This window comes from Pangasianodon hypophthalmus, chromosome 15 (assembly GCF_027358585.1).
Source record: "Pangasianodon hypophthalmus isolate fPanHyp1 chromosome 15, fPanHyp1.pri, whole genome shotgun sequence".
In the NCBI taxonomy this organism is placed as follows: Eukaryota; Metazoa; Chordata; class Actinopteri; order Siluriformes; family Pangasiidae; genus Pangasianodon; species Pangasianodon hypophthalmus.
Genome location: NC_069724.1, coordinates 16229169 through 16253549, shown reverse-complemented (window position 1 = coordinate 16253549; position 24381 = coordinate 16229169). Strand labels below are relative to the sequence as shown.

At 38.1% G+C, this 24381-nt stretch overlaps 2 protein-coding genes across 2 annotated transcripts in view; one reads left to right on the top strand and one right to left on the bottom strand.

The window, feature by feature from the left end:
• olfm1b (olfactomedin 1b) overlaps positions 1–2454 on the bottom strand; it is a 36555-nt gene extending 34101 nt beyond the window's left edge. Inside the window, exon 1 of the mRNA XM_034311188.2 lies at positions 2038–2454. Within this exon, the coding sequence (XP_034167079.2) occupies positions 2038–2103 (66 nt within the window). The 5' untranslated portion in view covers positions 2104–2454. The remainder of the gene's footprint in view (positions 1–2037) is intronic.
• Positions 2455–16231: 13777 nt separating this feature from the next.
• Positions 16232–23168, top strand: cdk9 (cyclin-dependent kinase 9 (CDC2-related kinase)). The gene is made up of 8 exons (XM_034311191.2): positions 16232–16375; positions 16527–16640; positions 18351–18432; positions 19579–19669; positions 20001–20167; positions 21020–21191; positions 21963–22111; positions 22362–23168. The coding sequence occupies exons 1-8, from the start codon at positions 16239–16241 to the stop codon at positions 22725–22727; spliced, it is 1278 nt and encodes a 425-aa protein (XP_034167082.2). The 5' UTR covers positions 16232–16238; the 3' UTR covers positions 22728–23168.
• Positions 23169–24381: the final 1213 nt, after the last annotated feature.

The following is a 24381-nucleotide window of genomic DNA, read 5'->3' as shown; positions in this document are numbered from 1 at the left end:
TGCCTATCTGATTACAAACTAAATTAATTAGGCTTAGCTAACAAACAACTAGATCAAATTTTGGCATTCAGTATTTGAGGAAAGCACAGTTATTTACTGTGCCTGTGCAGTATTAGACAGTAACCAAAAACATTAATTAACATACTAATGGCTTTTAAAAGTAGATTCAGTATGCATACAGATAGAATTTTTCATTATTTTTTGTTGTTTGCCAGATGTTTCAGCCACAGTGACGACCACAGAGATTTCCCTAGCCACTACACACATATAGTCAGAAATAAGAAGTACACCCCTAGAAGAAAAAGGTCTTTTATATCTAAGGGTTCACGCCATGCCTTACATAAAACTTTGGTCTGAGATAGTCGTCTCGTTTAAAAGTGAAGTGCTGATAGAAATGTGTCTTTGCTTTTCATTACCAATTCCCTCTCACTTACTTTCTCAATCCTCACAGTTTTTCCAGTGCTTGGCCTAACTATCATGACTATGCCCTACTCCCTCTAATAACATTTCTTCTGAAAGCAATTCTGGATCTCATTCTCATCAGGGAATTTCACGCCCACCATCCCAACTGCCCAGCCAAAAGATAAACACATTTAAACATAGAAGGGAAGGAGTTCTGAATGATATAAGTAAGGAATAACACACAACAGGGTGTGCTGTTACAGGAAAATAATCCACAGTAGCATGGCCTGACGTAAAGTATATATACGCTCACTGGTCGCTTTATTAGGAACAACTGTACACCTCCACATTCATTCATTTATCCAATTAGCCAATCATTTGTTGTCAGCACAACACATAATATCATGCAGACACAACTCAAGAGCTTCGGCTAATGTTCAGATCAAACATCAGAATGGGGAAAAATGTGATCTTACTGACTCTGACTGTGACATAATTGTTGGTGCCAGACAGGCTGGATTGATTATTTCAGAGACTGCTGGTCTCCTGAGGCTCAGGCACAGGCTCACTGAAAATGAACAGTTGAAGATCGGAAAAACACCCGGAGATGTTTTTCCAATCTTCAACTATCCAGTTTCGTTGAATCTGTGCCGCACTATAGCCTCAGATTCCTGTTCTTGGATGAGAGAACATTTCAACGTGTTGTGCATTCTGAGATGGTTTTCTGCTCACCATGGTTGTAAAGAGCGGTTATTTGAGTAGCCATAGCCTTCCTGTCAGCTTGAACCAGTCTGGCCATTCTCCTCTGACCTTCTCATCAACAAGGCATTTGCAGCCACGGAACTGCCATTCACTCGATCATTTTGTGTAAAACCTACAGACTCTTGTGCGTGAATATCCTAGGATATTTCTAAAAAAATAATAATAATTAAACCAGCCCATCTGGCACCAACAACCAGGCCACGGTCAGCCTCACCGATATCACATTTTTCTCCATTCTGAGGTTCGATGTGAACATTAACTGAAACTTTTATCTATATTGTTTTATGCATCACGCTTCTGCCACATGAATAAAGCGGCCAGTGAGTGTAAAGGCAGTGTGTGGAATTGAATTTATTTTAAATAAAACGTTATTGTAGCTATGACCTATGAGCTGAAATAAGTCTGCAGTCGATGTTGAAAAGATGTCTAGAAGGATGCCAGCAGAACTCGGTTTGAACTTTTGAAGATGTCCTGTGGAGGATAATAGTGAGGGGACAGGAGCACAGCTGCATGCTGGCTGCTACATGGACGTCACATCAGAAATAGCTGCTGTAGTAGTGCACTTGCACCTAACCCTGAGAATAAAGTGCACCTTTCTCCCGCCTTTCCCGCATGTCTTACGTGTTTAGTGTGCGTGTCCTAGGCGAGTTCTCTGCTTTTTCATTTTTAAGATCACGATTTTGTTTTGATTTGAAAAAGACATTATTTGTTTTTTTTTTGCTCTCGCGCACTGGCGGATGTGCAGTAGGCTGTAATCTACTTTAATGCTGTTGGAGCTGCGTGGAGCTGCGTGGAGCTCCCGCGAGCCCTTTCCCGCGCGCCGACAACGCGTGATGTGAGAGCGGCACGTGCGTGTTTGAGGGGTGGGCGTACTTGCGTGAGTTTCGTGCCCGACAGCATTAGCACGATGATGCTCAGGAGCTTACTCGCGGGCTGCATCTCCGCTCGGCTTCGTCTCTCCTCTCACTGCTCTGTCTTTCCTCCTCGCCTGCTTTTTCTCTTTCTTCTTCAGCAGCGGAATGATGTAGGAGCTGGAGTCTGCGTCGCGGTGTCGTCACTGGGCATTATGCTTCCCTCTCTCTGCTCTGGTTCTTCTCGTGGCCGCCGGTGGACAGCTCTCTCGGGGTGTCTGTGGGTGAAGGAGACACACAGCGAGCTGCTGCAGCTTCTGCCTCAACTTTTCACTTTTCTGTGAGTGAGCGCGAGGAACAGAACGCGCGCGCGCGCACGCGCCTCCAAGCTCCCTCACAGAGACCGGATGTGACACTCAGCCGCGTCCGACAAATCAGCAGAGAGCAGAGAAATATATACTAAATGAGTATATAAATAATTAAATATGTTCTCTAATCTGTCAATACATAAATAATAATGAAATAAAATGTGACTATTACAAACTTGGGCGAATTCAGGTAGCTATACTGGGAACATTTGTTTTCTGACCTGTAAGTGAAAGTTAAAACTTCACTTTCTGAGCTCGTGCAGTGGAAATGTCTGATAGAAATAAGATGATTTAACTCATGTGCAATCGTGTAAGGGAGTGTGGTCAGCATCAGACAAGAAAATCACCCCACAAATCTTGGGGTAGGAAAAATGACATTGCTTTGTTTTTGGTTTTCAGGTTATAAAAGGTTATAAAATAGTCATGATTCATATATTTACATATGTATGATGCACATATAATGTACTACTGAAGCAATAGTATATTTATAAGCATAGAGTCAGTTCAAATCATGTTTATAATTTTAAAAAAAATCAAAAAATGTTCCAAATTACCAAACATTGTAATTGTTCACATGAATAAAATGTTTTAGGCCAATTGGATGGTAACAATCCATCACACAAAATGTGGAAAGTGTGTGTGTGTGTGTGTGTAATGTGTTTTTCAGCTGTATAAAAAAACCAACTGGGTCACTTTCTCACAGTTATATATTATCACACACACACACACACACACACACATATATATATATATATATATATATATATATATATATATATATAATCTGAACAGAACCATTTAAGCTAATTAAATTAATTAAATTAGGAAATATAACAATAATTCCTTTTTTTAAGTTTTGGTTTTCACATTCAAATGCTCCTTGTAAAGATCTGGACCATATTCATAGTTCAGTTAAACATGTATAATAAGGATTTAATACTAAAATTGAGCACATTGGTATTCAGACCTCAGAATACTATAGTGTTCAGGCCTGTGGACTTTTTCTAATCAGATTTTACATGAGAGTTACATATGAAGCGTGGTGTTTGCCTAAAACCTGTTCTAAAACAATTCTGACCTTGGACTTAAACCCATTTTTGTTGCACGAGGAGAAATATTAAGTCCACACGAAGGGCATCAAAGGAGACAGAATCTTAATTGGAGGCACTGCTTATCTCAAGGACCAAATTTTTTATGAATAAAATCATGAACAGCACTTACTTAAAGAGCTGTAAGCATAGTAGGTGAGTTCTTGGTTAGCTTATCCTTGAAACCATGGACATGTTTCTTTGTGGAAGTGTAGAAATATTTTTTATTTTGAATACTCAAAATAGCAGATTAATAGCACACTAAAAGAGCCTACATCCCGCACACACATTATGAATTTCATGACCTCAATTTAGTCCTGAGGCTTCATTAATTTGTGAATGATAAAAAAAAAAAATGCAAATAGCGTGTGCTGGATCAAGTGCTATTTTTTAACTCTCAGAGGTCTACACCTACTTTTGCCCTTTTGATACCTAAGTTTAACATTCAATATAATGCTCCTATTACAAATATGTATGTGGTGTTTTAAAACATTTTTCAGAACAGATAGGAACTGTAGTCTTAAGTGTGTTGAAGAAATAAGATTAATCAATAAAAATGCAAAAGTAGAAATCCTGCTATTTATAAATCAACTAACTTCTGTCTCGAATAAATAACAGTACTTGTTTTTTACATTTTTTGCATCTACAAAAATGTAGATTTGCAGTTGTCTCTTTGCAAGACGATGAGTAAGTTTAAAGTAAGTTTTAAAAGTGTTTACGCCAAATTATTGAAGAATATGTAGGATGTAAGACATCGCAGATCTCAGCAGGTTAAGCTGACGGATAATGAGGGTGGAAACCATATTGTAAAACTTCACCAAATTTGCAGTGATTGATGTGATTACAACTAGGATTATTTGCAATATTGGTAATACACTAGATGTTTATTTAAATGCTTGTCATCTTCTCATTCGTATTTCATCATATTAGTCTTTTTTATTACAATTTTTCATTTTTAAATTGTCTCTTTGGCTTTTTTGTTACATTGTATTACCCAAGAAAAGTCAGGCAACCTCGAGAGTGTGTACTACATACAGATAATTTTAATAATCTGAATGGACTGGCCAGAAAATCAATTTAAGTAAATGTGTAACCGTCTCTGAATGGAAGAAACTTTTCCCATGTAAATATTGTTGAACTCTGAATTCAGTCCATCACCCAGAGGTACATGCATAATTATTGAAATTGTTTTTCTTATATGTGTTAAAGCTTTAAGATGTTCTTTTGTGGTTTATTTGACTGAGTTTTATAGTGTGTCGTCAGACTGCTGGTACCAAAGAGCGCTAATTAGCTGGAATACTAATTTTATCTGTCTGATTCAAAAACGTGTCTTGGTTTGATGGGGCAGATGGCATTATTAGAAATGACCTACTTATTCAGGAACTAGGGTTAGTGAGTAGTACCCAAAAGCTGCATTGCATTGGGAGACAGGGATAGATGAAAGGTTGAAATAAAAGGAAGGTTAGTAAAAGAGCAGCCTAGAAACAAAGGTAGACACAAAGGAAAAATCTAACAGAGTGAGAGAAAAAGAAGGAAAGATGTGTAAGAGAGATTTAAACTATATGGGAGAGATTCATTGTGTCAGATGGTTGGGCATGTCTTTGTGTGAGACAGATGGACATGAATTGTGTGAGACAGATGGCTGTGTCTCTGAGTATCACAGATTAGACTGTCTTTGAGTAAAACAGATTGTTGTGTCCTTGTGTGGGGAGTATAGGTGTGTCTTTAATTGGAGGTGAATTTGTGTGAGACAGATGGTCTTCATGTCAGAAGTATTGGTGTGACTGTGTGACACAGATGGGTCTGGCTTTGACTGGGATAGATGGGTGTGTCTTTGAGTGGGACAGATAGGTGTGTCTGAGAGAGACAGCTGGTTATGACTTTGACTGGGATAGATGGGTGTGTCTTTGAATGGGACAGATGGGTGTGTCTTTTAGAGGGATAGATGGGTGTGTCTTTCAGTGAGACAAATGGGTATGTCTGAGTGGGACAGGTTGGTGTGTCTTTGACTGGGACAGATGAGTGTGTCATTAAGTGGGAGAGATGAGTGTGTCTTTGACTGGGACAGATGGGTGTGTTTTTGACTGGGACAGATGGGTGTGTCTGAGTGGGACAGATGGGTGTGTCTAAATGGGATGACATAGGTGTTTTTGAGTGGGACAGATGGCTGTGTTTGAGTGTGATGGGATGAGTAGGACTGAGTGGGACAGATGGGCATTTATATAAGTTTGACAAATGGGGGGTGCCAACTAGCATGCATTGTCATATGATTGCCGTCAAAAAGATTTTCTGAGAAATCATTTTATGTTAGCATATGTTAGCCACTTATCTAACAGTGAATATTCTAATCCTTTATGAATGTGACTTCTCAGAATTATCTTAGAACATCGTATCATGTTAGTGAGCTGACTAAGAAAATCTGTGAAAAACCATCCTCAAATATAAATGCCAGTGACCCTCTTCCTACACAAGAACTTATTTAGTTAACATGATGCAATGTGTGTAGGACGAAAAAATCTGCCTCTGTTTATTTAGTTGAAAAGAAAGAAAGAGGAAGTTGAGAGAGACGCAGAATCCTGAAGCCTTGTTTATTCTCTGTGTTACAGTAGCATGTTCTGAGAGTATGATTAGAAGCTTGGTGTGTGGGTATGTGTCAACCCAATCCCCTGAACAATGAAAGAGATTAATTCTAGAGTTCTGCATTTATCTATATCTCTATCTATCTTGTTTAATTAAGCTAATGATCTACACTTTTCTTCCATTGTTCAGGGAGAACAGTCCTTGGGCCTGGTCAGTAGAACAGACCCTTCTCCATTGCCTGCACATATTCGTCTGTCTCACTACAATGAAACAGTTTTACATTTAAAATGTAATTATAAATTCAATGGCCTAATCAACAGATCAATATCTTCAATTAGCAGATCGATTAGCAGGATCGCATAAATAGTGTTAAGTTTCCATATTATATGTGTATATAGGTTATGTGAGTAAACCTCCTTTTCACTCCATTATAGCTGTAATAACTAATGGTCAGTGTAGATAGACAAATATATTAACTATGGATATTCGCCTTATTATAATGTGCTACCAAAATAAATATACAAGGAAAGGCAGAAATCAAGAAACTGGGGGGAGAGAAAAAGAAGGACTGGCGTGCATGTGTACTACCCTTAATAGCACATTTCCTTTGCTGTTGCCATGGCAACCTCTTGTCCTAGTTGGGACCTGTAGGAAATAAAAATCTTGTCTTTTCTGTTGCCCAACATATGTGCAACTGACACACACGTACACACACCACACACACACAGAGTGAAATCTAATCCAAATTATATGGCCTCATTAGCATATCCATCACACACTCAGATTGAATTATGACAGTATAATCCAGGTTTTACTCAAATTTGAATGATACGTACAATGTACACCATGTGGGCAAAGGTATGTGGACACCTAACCATCACACCTTAGAGTGCTTGTTGAACATCGCATTCCAAAACCAAATGGCCATTAATATAGATTTGCTGATATAACAGCCTCCACTCTTCTGGGAAGGCTTTCCACTAGATTTTGGAACATGGTTGTGGGAATTTCTGCAGATTTAGCGACAATAGCTTTACTGATATCAGATGATGAAGACTGGCATGCAATCAGATTTCCATTTGATCCCAAAGGATGGGTATGAATGCAAGTTTGAGAGGACGGGTTAATGGAGATTTCAAATTCACTCTGCTAGCCTACTCACTGTAATTATCCACCACTAGCTGTAGTCAAGACCGCCATTGTCAAGTCCAAAAAGTTCAAGACCAGGATTAGCCGAGATCAAGTCAAGACTGAGGCATAAGGGGGTCAAGACCAAGTTAAGATCGAGTTCAAATAAGTGAGACAGAGTCAAGATCAAGATAAAGCACAACCAGAGTTACAGATAAGAAACAGAGAGAGATATGTGTAATGGAAAAGCTTAAAGTTATAATTAATAGCTATAACAAGACAAGAATACAAAGGTGATCAAATTATTTATCAGAAGTTTGTGTGTGTATGTGTGTGTGTGTGTGTGTGTGTGCTACAGAGAGAAAAGGCCTAAATAACAATTGTGTGATTCTCACCAACTTCTACATACTATATACTATAAACAAACAAATAACCTCAGGTGACAGCAAAAAACACAACAGATTTCAATATGTAGTCATTTTTTTCCCCAAAAAGTAAACCAACATTCAGATACCAGGTGGGAAAAAAATAAGTACACCGTTCCTACTTCCACAATCATTAAGAGAGAAATTGGCAGCAAGGTGTTACTGATGACATGCACAAGATTTGTCATCAAAAAGTATGACTACCTCTATAAAAACAGGACTTCTGGCACTTGGCGCTCGGGTGTGTCTACCTCATGTCAAGAAGAAAGGACATCAGCCATGACCTCAGAGAAGCAATTGTTGCTGCTCTCATATCTGGGAAGGGTTATAAGGCCATCTCCAAACAATTTGAAATTCACCATTCTACAGTGAGAAAGAGTGTTTACAGAAGAAAGCCTTCAAGACAGTTGCCAATCTTCCCAAGAGTGGGAAATTTAGTCCAAGGTCAGACCACTTAAGGTATATAAATAAAAACCCTCTTTAAACACATTCATTTTTTATGTTCATGACAGCACAATCCTTTCATGGAAGAGCGGCTAGGAAAATGCCCCTTCTTTCCAAGATGAATATGGCAGCATGACTTTGTTTTGGAATATTGCATCTGAACAAACCACAAAAGTTCTGGAACAATATTCTTTGGACTGATGAGACGAAGGTGGAGATGTTTGGTCATCATGCATAGCCCCATGTTTGGTGAAAACCAAACAAACACCTTATACCATCTGTCAAGCATGGTGGTGGAGGGGGGTGATTTGGACTTGTTTTGCAGCCACAGAACCTGGGAAACTTGCAGTCATTGAGACAACGATGAAATCTACTTTATACCAGAATATTATTGAGACAAACATGAGACTATCTGTCCAGCAGCTTAAGCTCAGCCGAAATTGGGTCATGCAATAGAAGAATTACCCCGAGCACGCTAGCAAATTGACATCTGAATGGCTAAAGAAGAAAAAAAATCTAGGTATTGGAATGGCCATGTCAAAGTCCAGACTTCAACCCCATTGAGAAGCTGTGGTGCCCTCAAACATCAGTGAACTGAAGCAATGTTATAAAAAAATTCTCCAAAACTATGTGAGAGACTGATAAACTCCAACAGAAAGCATTTCAACTTATTGTTACTAAAGGTGGGTCTACATTTTACTGAATGATAGAGTGTACTTATTCTTCCCACCTGGTTTATGAAGGTTGGTGTAGTTTTTGAAGAAAATGATACATATGGAAATCTGTTGTGGTTTTTGTTGTTGTTGTCACCTGAGGTTATTTGTTTGTGTATAGAAGTTGTCGTGGACCAATTGTTATTTGGGCCCTGATAAATAGAAACATAGAATTGAAGGAGTGTGTATTGCCTTTTTCCCATTACTGCATTATATAAAGCCAACTACTCAGCCATTCTCATGCATTAATTGTACCTGATAAAACTGGTTCTGTTTCTCTATTAGTATCAATTATTAATGATTATTTAAAAATCCATTACATGTTCATTACAAATATGAGTTTAAATATGCCCAACTATTGGTTGTTATAGAAGGTACTTTTTGTTTTACAACTAGTTTTGGAGCTACTATTCTAATAATATTTTGTAATTATTTCCAGACAAAAAAAAATCAGCTAATCACTTTGCCTGTGGGCATTAATTGATTGGACTGGCTCCTATCATAGCTCCTATACAGCAAGATCCTACTGAAATCAAGCAGTTGTTAATGTCAAACTTTTCACACTTTTCTTGTTTGCTTCACTTTTGCGATGGTCCCTAAAGATTCAGCGACGCAGATACTCGGAGAGAGAAAATCTTTCTTGACTTGACTAGATGGTTTAGTTAGTTCTCATTTTGATGTCCCATTCAAATCGTGCAGTCTTACAATAGTTTGGCATACCTTTAGTGCACTATTAACCAAAAATATCCTAATGTCTGACTATGAATGAAATTTAGCGCAGTTAAACAAGTGTTTGTTGAGTTTATACATTCCATCACCTTGGTAGCAGAACAGAGAAGCTGGTTTAATTGCCATGTGGGACTCACACCTGCGGTATCATGAAACTCACATGACACCGGGGTCCAGAGATATGAACTGTAGTGAAACCACTGGGGGTGAACATCAGAATGTCAAGATGGTGTTATAGGTAGCTCATAGGTGATGTTGCAGACCTTACACTCTGTTCAGAGATGGTTATGGTCCAGTTTGAATAAGATGGAGTCCTGTATTCATTATCTCCCTCAAAGGAGTGTCCCATGTCTAGGTTCTAGGTAGACCACTGGGTCCTGACCTGAGGAATCATTTGATGGCTAATGTTTGTATCTCATACTCCTCACAAGAGTCTTAGCAGTGAGTGTCCATTTAGCTTCCATTTGGTTGTCCATTTAGCAAACTTGAATTAAGTTATCCTTGCCTTTGTATTTACATGCCTACAGCTAACTTTGGTGGTGAGAGACTATCTAAAGTCTGATGCTAGCTAGCTAACATTAGATACCAAATTTGAGTAGATTCAAGTAATGTTGCAAGCTAACAATAAGACACACACCGAGATGTAGGTCGTTTAAATAATTCAAGCCATTCAGTGCTATATCAGAAAGCAAGCAGACTAGTTAAATAGTCTGATTAGAAACAAGCAGACTAATGTTAGCTAAGCTTATCTTATGCCTTAACCTGCCCTATTTTTATTTCACATAATGTTTGCTATGCATATACAATATATTTATTGGGACCACTTTATTTGACACATTTAATATGAAAACACGTCATATAAAGTAATAAATAAGATAATTGCAGATATTCTCTCAGCAGTCTTAATTTTGTCTGTCAGCTGAGAATTCTGAACAGCTTTGTGTTCTATCCAGTGATGTTGCAGCAGCCCCACATGCTGGGTTGTCATCATGTTCCAGTGGAAAAATGTAACCAAAATCTGGATTCTAATGTCAACCTAGCCATTATGTTTTATTAACGACCCAAAGGGTGGATTAACATAATATGAAATAACCTAGGAAAATGACCCAAGCTGCTGAACCTAGCAACTGGGTAATGTAAATAACCCAGCAGTCTTGGAGTGTAAGAAGAACAGAGAGTTGTCTCTGACTCAGTGTGTGTCTGGGTGGGAATAAAAATAAAACTGTCAGCAGTGTCTCCTCCCTTGAGCCTTCTCTCCCACTCCTAACATAAGAAACCCAGAGAGAGCCTTCAAAAAACAGTAATGAGATTTGCAGTATTTGGCCATGTCTGTACTCTGTTAAACTCAGCTCTTCCAATGACAAAGATGAGCAGATAGACTAAGAGAGAGATTGATTAGTAGATATACAAACAAGAAATGATAGAATGATAGACCAGATTGATGATAGACAGACACACAGAAGACAGAGAGGGGAAAGGGGAATGTGAATGAGAAAAGACAGTGGGACAAGCTAGAGACACAATGACTACAGATAAAGAAAGGGAGGTTGTTATACGCAAAAAGCTCTTTTCAATCCCTTTTATAGGGAAGATTCATAGGAAATAAAACGAATGAAATCATTAAATAGAGTTCCAAGAATAGAAATTATAAAAAGAGAAAAAAGAGAAGAAGAGGAGATGTGTAGGATTGTGGGAGGACATGTGCTTGTTAAAGTGTGTGTGTGTGTGTGTGTTATAACTGTGCTACCTTTGCCTTTGTAAAAAAGATAGACTGACAGACTGTGCTGGGATAAAGAGCAGGAGAAAGAGGAAGAAGGTTCTAATGATTCCAGAAAAAGAAACAGGGAGAAACTGTCAGTCACGCTGAGGGAATAGCAAAAATAACAGCGAGACAGATATTCAAGTACATGGATGAAAGTTTGGTGAGGAATTGCGTGCAAGAGATGTAATATAGAGAGTAATTCAAAGAACGTACATAGTAAATTTTAAAAATTCATTTGATTTAAATTTATATACAGTTATATAAAAAACTGTATACACCCCTGTTAAAATGGCAGGTTTTTATGTAAAAAATGAAAAAGAAAAAAAAAAAAAAAAAAAAATCACGTTGGATCTTTTTCCACCCTTAATGTGATATAGCAATCAACAATATTCAAGTGAAAAACAAATAGAAAAGTTTTAGGGAAAAAAAAGGAAAAGAAAAAACTTACAATAACCTGGTTGCATAAGTGTGCATATCCCTTAACTAATATTTTATTAAAACACCCTTTGCTTATAATACAGCATGTAGTCTTTTTGGGTAAGAGTCTACCAACTTGACACATCTTGATCTGGCAATTTTATTCCACTCTTCCTTGAAAAAATGTTTCAGATCTATCAAATTACAAGGGGATCTCTTGCACACAGCCTTCTTCAAGTCATTCCACAGTTTTTCTCTAAAATTTATATCTGGAGTCTGGCTGCACCATTCCAAAATGTTGATCTTCCGCTTCTGAAGCCATTCATTTGTTGGCTTGGATTTGTGCTTTGGGTCATTATCGTGCTGAAAGGTGAAAATTTTGTTCCTCTTCTGCTGTGTAACAAAGGGTTGCAGGTATAGTACCAAAATAGATCAGTATTTGGAGCTATCCATGATTCCCTAGAATTGACTAGAGCCCCAGTCCCAGCTGAAGAGAAGCCACTCCATGCTTCACCATGGGTATAGAGTTCTTTGGATGATTTTAGAATTGTGCACAAACATTTTGACCTCGCTCTCAATTTTTTTCTTGGAATTTTTGTTTGTGTGAAAGGGCGTCCAACTAGCCACCCTACCCCATAGCTGAGGCATGTGCAGAATTCAAGAGATTGTTGTCACATTCAGGGAGTGACCAGTATTTGCCAGGTATTCCACAGCTGTAGGTCTCTTGGCAACCTCCCTTATGAGTTTTCTTCTTGTCCTTTCATCAAATTTAGAGTGACTTCCTGTTCTTGATAATGTCACTGTGGTGACCCATTTTTTCCACTTGTTGATTATAGCCTTTACGGTGTTCCATGGTACATCTAATGTTTTGGAAATTCTTTCGTACTCCTCTCCTGATCAACACATTTCAGCACTGGGATCCTGTACATGCCTTGTAAGCTCTTTGCAGACCATGGCTTCAGCTGTCAGATGAAACCAAGAAGATGTCAAGAAAATCCTACAGAAACAGTTGATCTTTATTTGAGGTTAATCAAAATCACTTCATTGATGACAGGGGTATATACTAAATACTTTTAAAAATGTGTTTGAATGTGATTGGTTAACTCTGAGCACAGTCACATGCCCAATTATAAAAGGGTTTGAACACTCTTGGAACCAAAGTTTTTTCTTTTTTCTCAAAACGTTTCTACTTGTTTTTCACATGAATTTTTTGGTTGCTAAATCACATGAAAGGTAAACTCTGACATGATTTTTCTTGTTTTCACACCCAAAGACCTGCCATTTTAACAGGGGTGTATAAAATTTTATATCCACTGTACTTTCATCAGGCACTCAACAATACTGCCTCAACACTCCTCCGGGTGTAGTCCTCCAGTACATCTCCAGAGACTTGTGGAATCTATGCCATGGTGTGCTGAAACTATTCTTGTGGCTCTTGGTAGACCAACATCTTACTAAGACATTTTATATTGGCATGTGTGTATACTAGTATATTTTATGTCAATACTAGTATATTTTATGTCAATTAGAATACAGAAAATGGTATTTAAGGTTATACACTTCATTTTTGGCCAGTTTCAGCCAACCTGAATATAGTATATAGTTCCCACATGGGTCCCAAATGAGCGAGACCCATGTGGGAAGCCCAGCAGGGACCCACCAACTTCCTCCATGGTGGGACCACATGTGCCCGAATTGGGTTAATGAAGGGGCCCAGACAAGCCACATGTAGAGCCATTGTAGGCAGAGAAGGTGGCCCCAGCATGGGCTTAATGTGAGTTATTATGGAACAGAAGTATGGGAACATATGGGCTGCTTAGGCTACTTTATTTTACAGTACCTGCTTTTAACTAGGAAAACATTACGCAGAATAAACGACACATAATACAGTTAACTTTTTTATTTTAAAATTAACAGCAGCAGTTTACCAACAGTGATATAATTATCAGTAATAGTATACCAATATCTATACATCAATATCTGTACTGCAACTGTTTAATAGTCTTATATTTAACAGTGTTATTAAATTATTTTAATAGTTTTGGCCTAAAAAATTAAAAATTGTTTCATAAATGTCCCTCTCTATTCATACTGCTTGAATTTTCATAAATCCAACAAAGATTATATTTTTAACTTATCAATAATTTTGGTAGTAGTAATAATAATAATAATAATAATAATAATAATAATAATAATAATGTTATTCTTAAATAATATATTTCTTATATATAGCAGTAGTTATAGTTTCATAACACTCAAATTTTTTAACTATGTACCAAAATCCTATCAGAATGTGTGAAGGGGGTGGAAATATTCAACTATCCCAAAGCACATCAGGAAAAAGGGGAAAATACAGTATATTCATATATTATTTACATGGTTACCTGTTGTTCACATAACAGCGATACAGTTTGGTGTCAAAATCCATGGACACAGATTTGTCACTATGTTTGTAGTTATGCTTTTTGCACTTGTATTCTTCAAGCACCTTCAAAAGGGAACAAAGTCAGACATTGAGATTAGTAACACGCAGTCTCATCATGTATGCCAACAGTCTACATGTTATAATAAAATGATGACATCAAAACCTTGTCAATATTCTACACAAGACATCAAATCTGCTGCCCAAGATGGAAGCAGATACAAGATTCAAACGTACTTCAAGCCATACATCATTCAAACCTCACTATATATATATATATATATATATATATATATATATATATATATATATATATATATGAACATATTCACCAAAGACAAGTAAAACTTTGGAAAAGATTCTTTTCCAACATTTAAAACAATTTTACACACTTTGGTCCAACAGGAAGTGGTGGTGCCTCTGAACCGGTCTTGTCTCCGTCCTACTCAGATCCTGTTTCACATGAAGATATATGATTTTCAGTCTGAAACACACAAATACATAAAATAACAACAGATGCTCATCTAAGTTTAGAACTGACAAAATTGATAAACATTGCACTTCCGCAGAAACGATTTAGGTTTACTGACGGATGGGCAAAAGTAAAAATTATTTTGGTAATTTGAAACAAATAAGTGAATGTTTATCTTTTTTTTTTTTTAAGGGATAAACTGGAACACTGCAGCTGTGTGTGATTCAGTCTGGAGATCAGAGATGACTTCTCTCTTCAGGAGCTTCATCTTGGCACATGCATAGGTTTGTGATGGGAAGAGAGAACATCCATAAATATGAGCAAGTCTTGGTCTATGCTGAACTGAATAGATTAACTAGCTTCAATGGTATAATTACTAATGACACTCAAATTACACTGTCTTTACTATGACAAAACGTGGAATAAATGAATAAGTAAATAAGTAAACATTAATACAGATATAAAAACAGTATAGCCTATAATGCTTTCCTATAGTTAACAAACATACTGTTAATTATCCTCAAATTAAATGCAGGAATACAGCTACAGTACAAGAGAAGTCCAGTAAAAATGCTCACATATATGCTCACAAGTGATAGTACAGAAGTTAAACGATTTTAATCAACTTTAATCAAGTGCTACAAAATGCACAATTTTTAAAAGTTTACACAAATAATGCTAAAGCTATTTATTTAGCTATTTAAACTGCTTTTTCGGATCTTAGCAGCTCTCATCTTAGCATTTAGCCTACTGGAAACGCATGAAAGCCGTTTTTTTCATATTGTCTCTCAGAATTATCACACTGAGCCACACAGCACTTCAGTGAAGACCATATTTCCTTCATTTTGTTAAAAAAAAATAATTACTGTTTATTGGTAGAAAGACTCATTCTGATGCTAAGTAACTTTTTTTTCTTAAGAAGCCGCCTAACAAGTCTCCTACACCTGAAGTGAGACAGCGCCATCTTGTGTAACTAAGCGACTGAGCTACAGCTAGTAGTGAGCTAGTGTTTATATGTGCACTGAGAAATTACCCCAAAACATATCAAATGTTCAGCTATATATAACTTCCGACAAGGCTTTATGATTTAAAGCCAACAAAATGTCATGAAAGCTGCTTAATATAGACGAAATGTCCATTTTAAGCTCATATTAGTCGAAATTTGGACTACAGTTGAACTAATCAGTTCAGTAACATTCTAGCTAAAAAGCTAACATTTTAGTGAGAATGGGTGTAAAAAATGCCAACAGGAATACCTTAAGCTGTATGCTGTAATTATAATGTGTTATATTTTACTAAAAAGGGGTTAATTCATTAATTCATGGTATAAACTATCTCAGATTTGCTTCAGACTTTCTGGAAATAACGTCCCTATTCCCAAAATGTAGTGTAAAATTTGTACATGGACTCAGAGTCCATACCCATGTGGAATCCAGCTGGCCATGTTCAACCCACAATTCATCAAAAACAACAACAACAATAACAAAATCTATTTTGTGACAGCAATAAAAATGTCAAGTCAGGAAGTTTAAACCAAAAAAGTCAACTCTGATATAAATTACAAATAATTTTTTTATGTGTCAAATAGTATTTACAATTTATTAATGAAGATGGATTTTGTCCTTTAGCAGGGTGACTTTGGTATTATTTGCTAACTGCCCTAAAGGGGGCGCTAATGCAAAGCGCTAAAATCCCACAGAGAAGAAGACGTAGAAGAAGCCTGCAGGAGACGTTTCCTCGACTTTTGTACCACAGAAGAAGAGCAACGATGCAGCGCGACAAGACTGGAAGCTCGGCGGTGTCTGGCGATAAGTACGAATAAATTAATTATCCCTTTGTTTTTTGAACACTTTTCCCTCTTAAAGTCTTCATTATTAGTGTGATTCATCAGCTTTGTTCTGTGCTTTCGATTATACTTGTTATTAACCACATAAATCCCTTGTGTATTGTCTGTGTTGTTCAGACCGGACCGGGAGACCGCCATCATGTCCAAATACTACGATGGCGTCGAGTTTCCTTTTTGCGACGAGTTTTCTAAGTACGAAAAGCTCGCCAAGATCGGCCAAGGCACCTTCGGGTAAAAGACTTGTTTTTTTAAACACTTGGTTGCATTTGAGGTCATTTGAAGCCCTATTAAAGCTGAGCTGTGTCTAATTCGGTGACCTGCTCTGATGATGAAACTCGCTAGCACAGTGGGTTATGAGCTACCGCAGAGTTATTTGTTTCTTTATTTGTTTTTTAGTCATATTGGGGTTTTAGTTGCATTGAATATTGAGACTTATTGTTAGAATATGCCATTTGGAAACCCCTGAACGAGTATATTATGGTATTTTTCGCACAATAAGCTCCTGAAGGCTCACTGAGCTCTAAAATCCCTGCATTGTTTATCAAACCATTTGTTTTGCTGTTTGTGTCATTGAGCAGCTCAGCCAGTGTTATTATAAACCTTCTAACAAAAACATTGTCTTTCTGATCCTAAAGGAAACCTTTATACTGAGACACATTAAATATGTTTATACTGAAATATTTATGATGTACTTCAGTGCTAATTTTTTGGTTGGTGCTGTATTTTTGTTATTTCTCTGAGAATTTGGCATTTTTGTGCCACACATGTTACAGGAGGATACTGGTAGAACAGATACAATGGCTTTTCCTAGGCGAAAAAGGATAACAGTCAGGTTTTGCTATTAGCTCCTAAAAACAAACGATTCCTTTGTCAACAGCTTCTTTTCTCCCTCACTATTTTCCAGTGAGTGACATTATCGAGAAATCCAACATAGAATTAGTGAAGAGAAACGTTGGACTCGGCTCAGCTAGGTAGTGATCTGTGAGATGATAAATGTGGTGGTGGTGTTGCGGGTGGTCTTACCATGAAAGTAGAAGCTTCTTCTGTTTGAGCAGCATGCACAGATGAGAAAGCTAGACAGACTAAAGAGCTGAAATCTTTTCTGCATCACTTGCTTTAGGTAGAGATAAAACCAGGGCTAATCCTCTGGCACCACTGTCAGCACGTAGTCACCTGTATTGTGGGTAGTTTAGGAAATTCACTATATGGCCAAAAGTGTGTGAACACCTGACCATCACTCCCATATCTGGGTCTTCTCCAGACTGTTGCCACAAAGTTGGAAGCGCACAATTACATAGAATGTCTCCGTGTGCTGTAGCATTGTAATTTTATTTTCACTGGAACTAAGAGGCCCAAACATGTTCCAGCATGACAGTGCCCCTGTGCACAAGCTCCATGAAGACATGGTTTGCCAAGGTTGAGGAGCTCGAGTCGCCTGCACTGAGCCCTGACCTCAACCCCACTGAACACCTTTGGGATGAACTGGAACACTGACTGCCTCCTCACCCAACATCATTGCTTGACCTCACTAATGCTCTTGTGGCTGAATGAACATAAATCCCCACTGCCACGCTCCTGAATCTAGTGGAAAGTCTTCCCAGAAGAGTGGAGGTTATTACAACAGCAAAGGGGGACCAAATCTGAAATGGGTTGTTCAAAAAGCAAATATGAATGTGATGGTCAGGTGTCTGCAAACTTTTGGCCATAATGTAGTTAATCAAAGTGGAAATAGATCAACATGTCTATGAAAGCTTAAACTAAAAAAAAAAGTCATTATTAAATAAATCTTGGACATTGTTGAAGTTAATTATAAATATTAATATTCACATCTTTCAAGGTAGTGTTTTCCTCACAAAAGACTTCTATATCACAAGGCATTCATAATTGTTCCTCTCGTTGTTCCTTTGATTGTTCCTCTCATTGTTCATCTCCTTTCTATAGGGAGGTGTTCAAGGCCAAACACAGGCAGACTGGCAAGAAAGTAGCGCTGAAGAAGGTGCTTATGGAAAACGAGAAAGAAGGGGTAAGTCTCAGAGGTGGAGCTTTGGCTTTTTTCCTGAATTGCTTGTTTTCTCAGACTTTGTCTCTGCCTTCCAGTGCTGTCTTTAACACAGCCTTGTTGATTTCCATTCACAAGATGCATCACTTTTTCTCTTATCTGTTTTTTTTTTTTGGTATGAAAAAGACAGCGCAGCAGACAGCGATGTTTTTTGAGTTCTGCTCATGGTCATTATATAGTCGCTTGTCTTGCAAGGGTGTTTGTTTATTTTTTTTTTTTTTATTTAGTCCCACCCATTAGGCATCTGTCCCCTATCACACAGCACCTACCAGCCAGGGAGGGTGAAGGCTTTCACATGCTTCCTCCAAGACACGTGAAGCCAGCTGGCATCTTTTCAAACTGCTACTCGTGCAACATCAGGGGGCGGCATAACATACTCAGAGGAAAGCTCTACTCGCCTCCTTCTACATTCATGAGCTCACAGACGTCCATGATTGGTTAGTGTGTTTGTGGCCCCCCTCCCTTCTGAGAGCGTGACCAGTATTGCTCCCTCGGGCTCCCAGCCGTGGATGGCTGTGGCATCATCGAGATTCAGACTTGTGATCTCTGGATGATAGGACAATAGGCTTTTCTGTTGTGCCACTCAGGAGCCCTACAAGCCAGGCTTCTAGCTTTTGCTGGACACTTTTGCTTAGTCACTTTCACGGGAGGAGGCTGCTGTTTTTTCTTGCTCTGAAAAGCCAGTGGAAACCAGTTTAAAAGAGTGCATGTGGATAGAAAGTCAGATTATAGCCTACAGGCTTCTGAAGCTTGTGGCCAGAAAAGTGTACAAAAGCTTTTGGCCCTTAGGAGTGTCTGTGGCTAAGACTAGCTCCCGTATTAGGTGGTGGTTTTATCTTTAAAAACATTAAATATATTTCTGGATGACAAGGATAACAAACTCTTAATAAACTGCTGCTGCATGTTGAGTCCCAATTTGGGATTTTTTTTTTTCTTTTTCAAGTGATGCAATCTTGTTTAAAAAGATGGTGAAAATAGCAATTAGCAATTGTGTGAAATGTTTCCATGCAAAATTATTTGCAAGTATTTCGCTCTTTGTGTTTTGTTCCATCATGTTCTGTGTAAGGTTGGTTGAATCTGTAAGTTGAGTGTTGATATGTTTCTTTTTAGTTTCCCATCACAGCACTGAGGGAGATCAAGATCCTGCAGCTGCTGAAGCACGAGAACGTCGTAAATCTGATTGAGATCTGTCGAACAAAAGGCAAGGCTCTTCATTGGGTTTGTTTCATTCCAATGCGTTAGGAGTTAAAAATCCTATTATAATACGTAAAAACAAAGTAAAGTTTGTGTCTTCAGACATATAAAGAATTTTACAGAGCCAGAACCCTTGCATTTATTTTGAATGAGTTGATGGTTTGAGTTACACTTTCACAAGTTTCGAGCAATGTCAGAAATGTTTGTTGTTGGTCAAGCAGTGCAAATGAACATTTAATAAAGATAATCAATTACATTGTAAGTGTGGATTCTGCATTTAGGTTAGAGCAATTCATTTTTTTTATAAAGGATTAAGTGTGTGTTTGTGTGTTGTGCAGCCACTCAGTTTAACCGTTACAAGGGCAGCATATACCTGGTGTTTGATTTCTGCGAGCACGATCTGGCCGGCCTGCTAAGCAACGCCAACGTTAAGTTCACGCTATCAGAGATTAAGAAGGTCATGCAAATGCTGCTGAATGGACTCTACTACATCCACAGAAACAAGGTTGGCATTTCCCATCATCCCCTTCTTCCTATACACGTCCATGCTGTTGTAAGAGAACCTTCATATCAGAGATTATTTTACTCACAAAAGTGGGCAATTCAGAAAGATGTCACGATTTTTTATTTTTATTTTCATTCATATATATATATATATATGTAAAAGAATGCACTGTTTTGTTTTGCTAATATATGTGCTGGGTCTTTTTTTTGTTTGTTTGTTTCTTCCCCAACCAAAAAAATCTTGTTTTGAAGACAGCTATGGTGACTTACTTACGGAGGGTGTGTGACTAAAAGACATTTCATAAATGTTTTCATATATTTTCATCATGTTGTAAATTGGTCTTTAGTAGCCACACCTGAGGCACTCTTATTTATAAGGGATAAAATAAATTCTGTTGTATTTAGTTAGTATTTGAGTGAAGAAGACTATTTATGTTGAAGTGGGGTGATAAACAGTGAACATCCTAAAATCAGGTTGAAGAAATGGGAGTTGTTTGTGCTTGATATCAGTAAGTTGCTGCTTTATCTGGAGGTAGCACAGGTGCATTTTTTCAGCATAAATATGTTCAGCGCCACTTGTCCCTTTAGACTGAAGGGTCATTGCAAATCAGTACAAAGATCACAACCCAACTGAGCACCTTAGGGAGATTTTGGAGCAACGTGTCAGACAGTACTTTCCACCACCTCACCAAAACACCAGCTGTGGGAATATCATGTGGTGGTCATCCCTACAAGACAGTTCCCGAGACTTGTAGAATCTTTATCATGCCCTGAAGCTGTTCTGGTGGCTTGTGGTAATTTGTCACTCATATGTATGCCTTTTTTTTTTTTTCTTTTTTTTCCCTGTTTTTAGATCCTGCACAGAGACATGAAGGCAGCAAACGTGCTCATCACAAGGGATGGTGTGCTGAAACTTGCTGATTTTGGCCTGGCAAGAGCCTTCAGCCTGGCAAAGAACAGCCAGGGCAATCGCTACACCAACCGAGTAGTGACACTGTGGTACCGACCTCCAGAGCTCCTGCTGGGTGAGACTGAGAACAGCAAGTTAGACTGGAGCGTTTAATAGAATCAGTAGAATCAATAGAGTCTTTAATAAAAACTAATTAAATTTGAGACTGTATATTTACTGCCATCATCAGGACAGGAAATTGAAATGTTGTATCCTGGGGGCTCAGGCATGTTAGTGAATCCTAACCAAATTCACAAGAAGACAGTTTTTTTTGTCATTTCTGTCAGACAGACAGTTATTTCTACTACTGAAATAGTAACATGAAAGTTTGAGTTGCATAGCGATCCATTAGAGAAGTCAACTCTGAAAGAATTCATTCCCCTGTGGCAGCCAGATGGCTCGCAAATATCCATGTATTTTGGATAATTTTGAGCATCAAACTCTTCTAATTTGACACTAATTTTCACCAGTTGTCAGGGTTTTGCATATTATGCAAGTGTGAACTTTGCAAGAATGAAGTATGAACTTTTTTTTCTCTTCTTTTTTAACATGAGCCAGGGAATGTAAGAGTTTTGCCCAAGGGCATATTTGTTTTTAACTTTGAGCACAAGAATAGCGCCCCTAGTGGCCAATTCCTGTGAGGTTGCATGACCTATTAGAGAATCTCTATATAGATACACCATTCAGTTTTTGTTAACCTGTAGGGCAATGTCAGATGCCTGCTGAAAACGGATTGACTAAGTTTTTCCAGTTGGGAGAAATGGAAAGTCTAATGCAGATTGGCGTATTGTATCTGGGCACATTTGTGTGTTTTTTCCTCACGTCTTTTTCATGCGTGTCTGTTTAGGAGAGCGTGATTACGGGCCACCCATCGATCTGTGGGGTGGAGGGTGTATCATGGCTGAAATGTGGACCAGGAGCCCCATCATGCAGGGAAACACAGAACAGCACCAGCTCACTCTGATCAGCCAGCTGTGTGGATCCATTACTGCTGAAGTAATGAAGCTATGCATGTTTATTTTAAACTTGGTCATTTATTGCTTGCTTTCCAATATTGACACCAGCTTGTCGTTAACTGTTAGTTCACTGGCTTTAAAGGTTGTATGCAGCAAACATGTTTCTTAAAGCTATAATTTGTTAACAATGCACACGAATGGACTGATATAATAGATTTATTATCGTATTATTTATGTGTAGGGAAAGAACCATCTCAGAATCTGTCTGCCACCTTTTTCCTCTTTCTCAGGTGTGGCCTGGCGTGGATAAAAAATACGAGTTGTACCAGAAGATGGAGTTACCTAAAGGACAGAAGCGGAAGGTAAAAGAGCGTCTGAAGGCGTATGTTAAAGACCCATATGCTCTGGATCTGATCGATAAGCTGCTGGTGCTGGACCCAGCGCAGCGTGTGGACAGTGACGATGCTCTCAACCACGACTTCTTCTGGTCTGACCCTATGCCCTCTGACCTCAAACATATGCTCTCCACACACAACACGTCCATGTTCGAATACCTGGCTCCCCCGCGGCGCCGCGGTCACATGCCCCAACAGCCGGCCAATCAGAACCGCAACCCAGCTACAGCCAGCCAGTCTGAGTTTGACCGTGTTTTCTGATTCCTCTGATGTCAAACACTTTATTTCTCATTCGTAATTTAAAAAGGGATACAAGATTTATGAGATCAAGGTGAGATGAGTGAAGTGAGTTAAATTTGTCTATCAGATGTCAAGTGAGTTAATAATCAAAGATCAGCTGCATCTGTTTCACTTCTAATCTAGAGTCTGGTTGTCTCTAGGTGTAATTCTTTGAATTACATGTTTGATCATCAAATTTCAGTTACAGTTTTCCTGTATTCCCTGTATTCTGAATTGTGCAAAACTTACTTTGTATTACTTTAATTGAATATTATGTTTAGAATTTATGTAGCTATTTATCATATGGTTTTCATCCTCCGATATGTTCATGTTTAAACTTGATTGCTTTTTACAAAAATAATAATAATGTGTTTGGTTTTTGAGGTACTTGACTTGAAGCACCAATAAACCTCCAACTTTTTACTGCGGGTGTTGTGATATTCACTTGTAGCCACTAAGTGGCGCAGCAGCACATCTTTTGGATGCTGAATGAAGCTATTTACTGCACTACAATTTCCTGAACATTGGGATAAGTGGTGTTAAAAACATCCAAATGCCTAACGAACAGCATCCATTTTCCATCTAATACCTTGGTTCCCAGATTTATATAAATAAAATGGTAGCTGTTATTACAGACTGAAAAGAACCTGTATTATTACCTAGTGGTTTGAATAGGTGTGTGTAAAAAGTGTGATCAGGACTCCACAGTGTAAATAATCACGTGCTTATTTTTATTTTTTATTTATTTATTTTAAACTGCACAGCTCCATGCAGCTGTCACCTCTGAGGCGAGCTTGTGTTGCTAAGATTCTGTGTATCTCAAAAAGCTGCCAGTTTAACATCTATTGCATAGGCTGCATACCCTAAAGACCTGGAGTTTGTTTTTTTGCACTTATAAACAGTTTCTCCTTAAACTGTAAAATATACAAACCCCCTCAACACAGATTTATTTTGTAATCCAACTATTCAAATTTTCAGCTCATTACTCAGATGTGTACAGTAATATTCTGAATATATATTGGAGCCTTAGAGTTTTTTATTCTTGAAATTTACACTGATGGACCACATTTATAGGCTGATGTAATAAGGTTTGGATTAAACCCTTTCAATTCAACTGACCAGTCAAACAGGCTAATAACTATAATAAATAGGTCTATAATGGTTTCAATAATGGTTGGTCCACCACTGTAACAAAATAAAAATAATAATAATAATAACCAGTGACGCCAGTCTGAGAACCATTACTATATCCTGTATTTATAGCGTTAACAATATCACAAGTGGCTCTTTGTTGGACATGCTGTTGTATTCAAATGTATGCATACTCTTAGGGTACTTTTAAATAATGAGCAAACAAAAGATTTAAAAAGAGTTTTACAGATGCACTATATGGCCAAAAGTTTGTGGACATATGCACCAATTGTTGAACATCCCAATCCAGATTTAGTTCCCCTTTGCTGTTATAATAATCTCTATTCTTCTGGGAAGGCTTTCCACTAGACTCAGGAGCGTGGCTGTGAGATTTGTGTTCATTCAGCCACTAGAGCATTAGAGAGGTCAGGCACTGATGTTGGGTGAGGAGGCCTGGGGTGCAGTCAGTGTTCCAGTTCATCCCAAAGGTGCTCAGTGGGGTTGA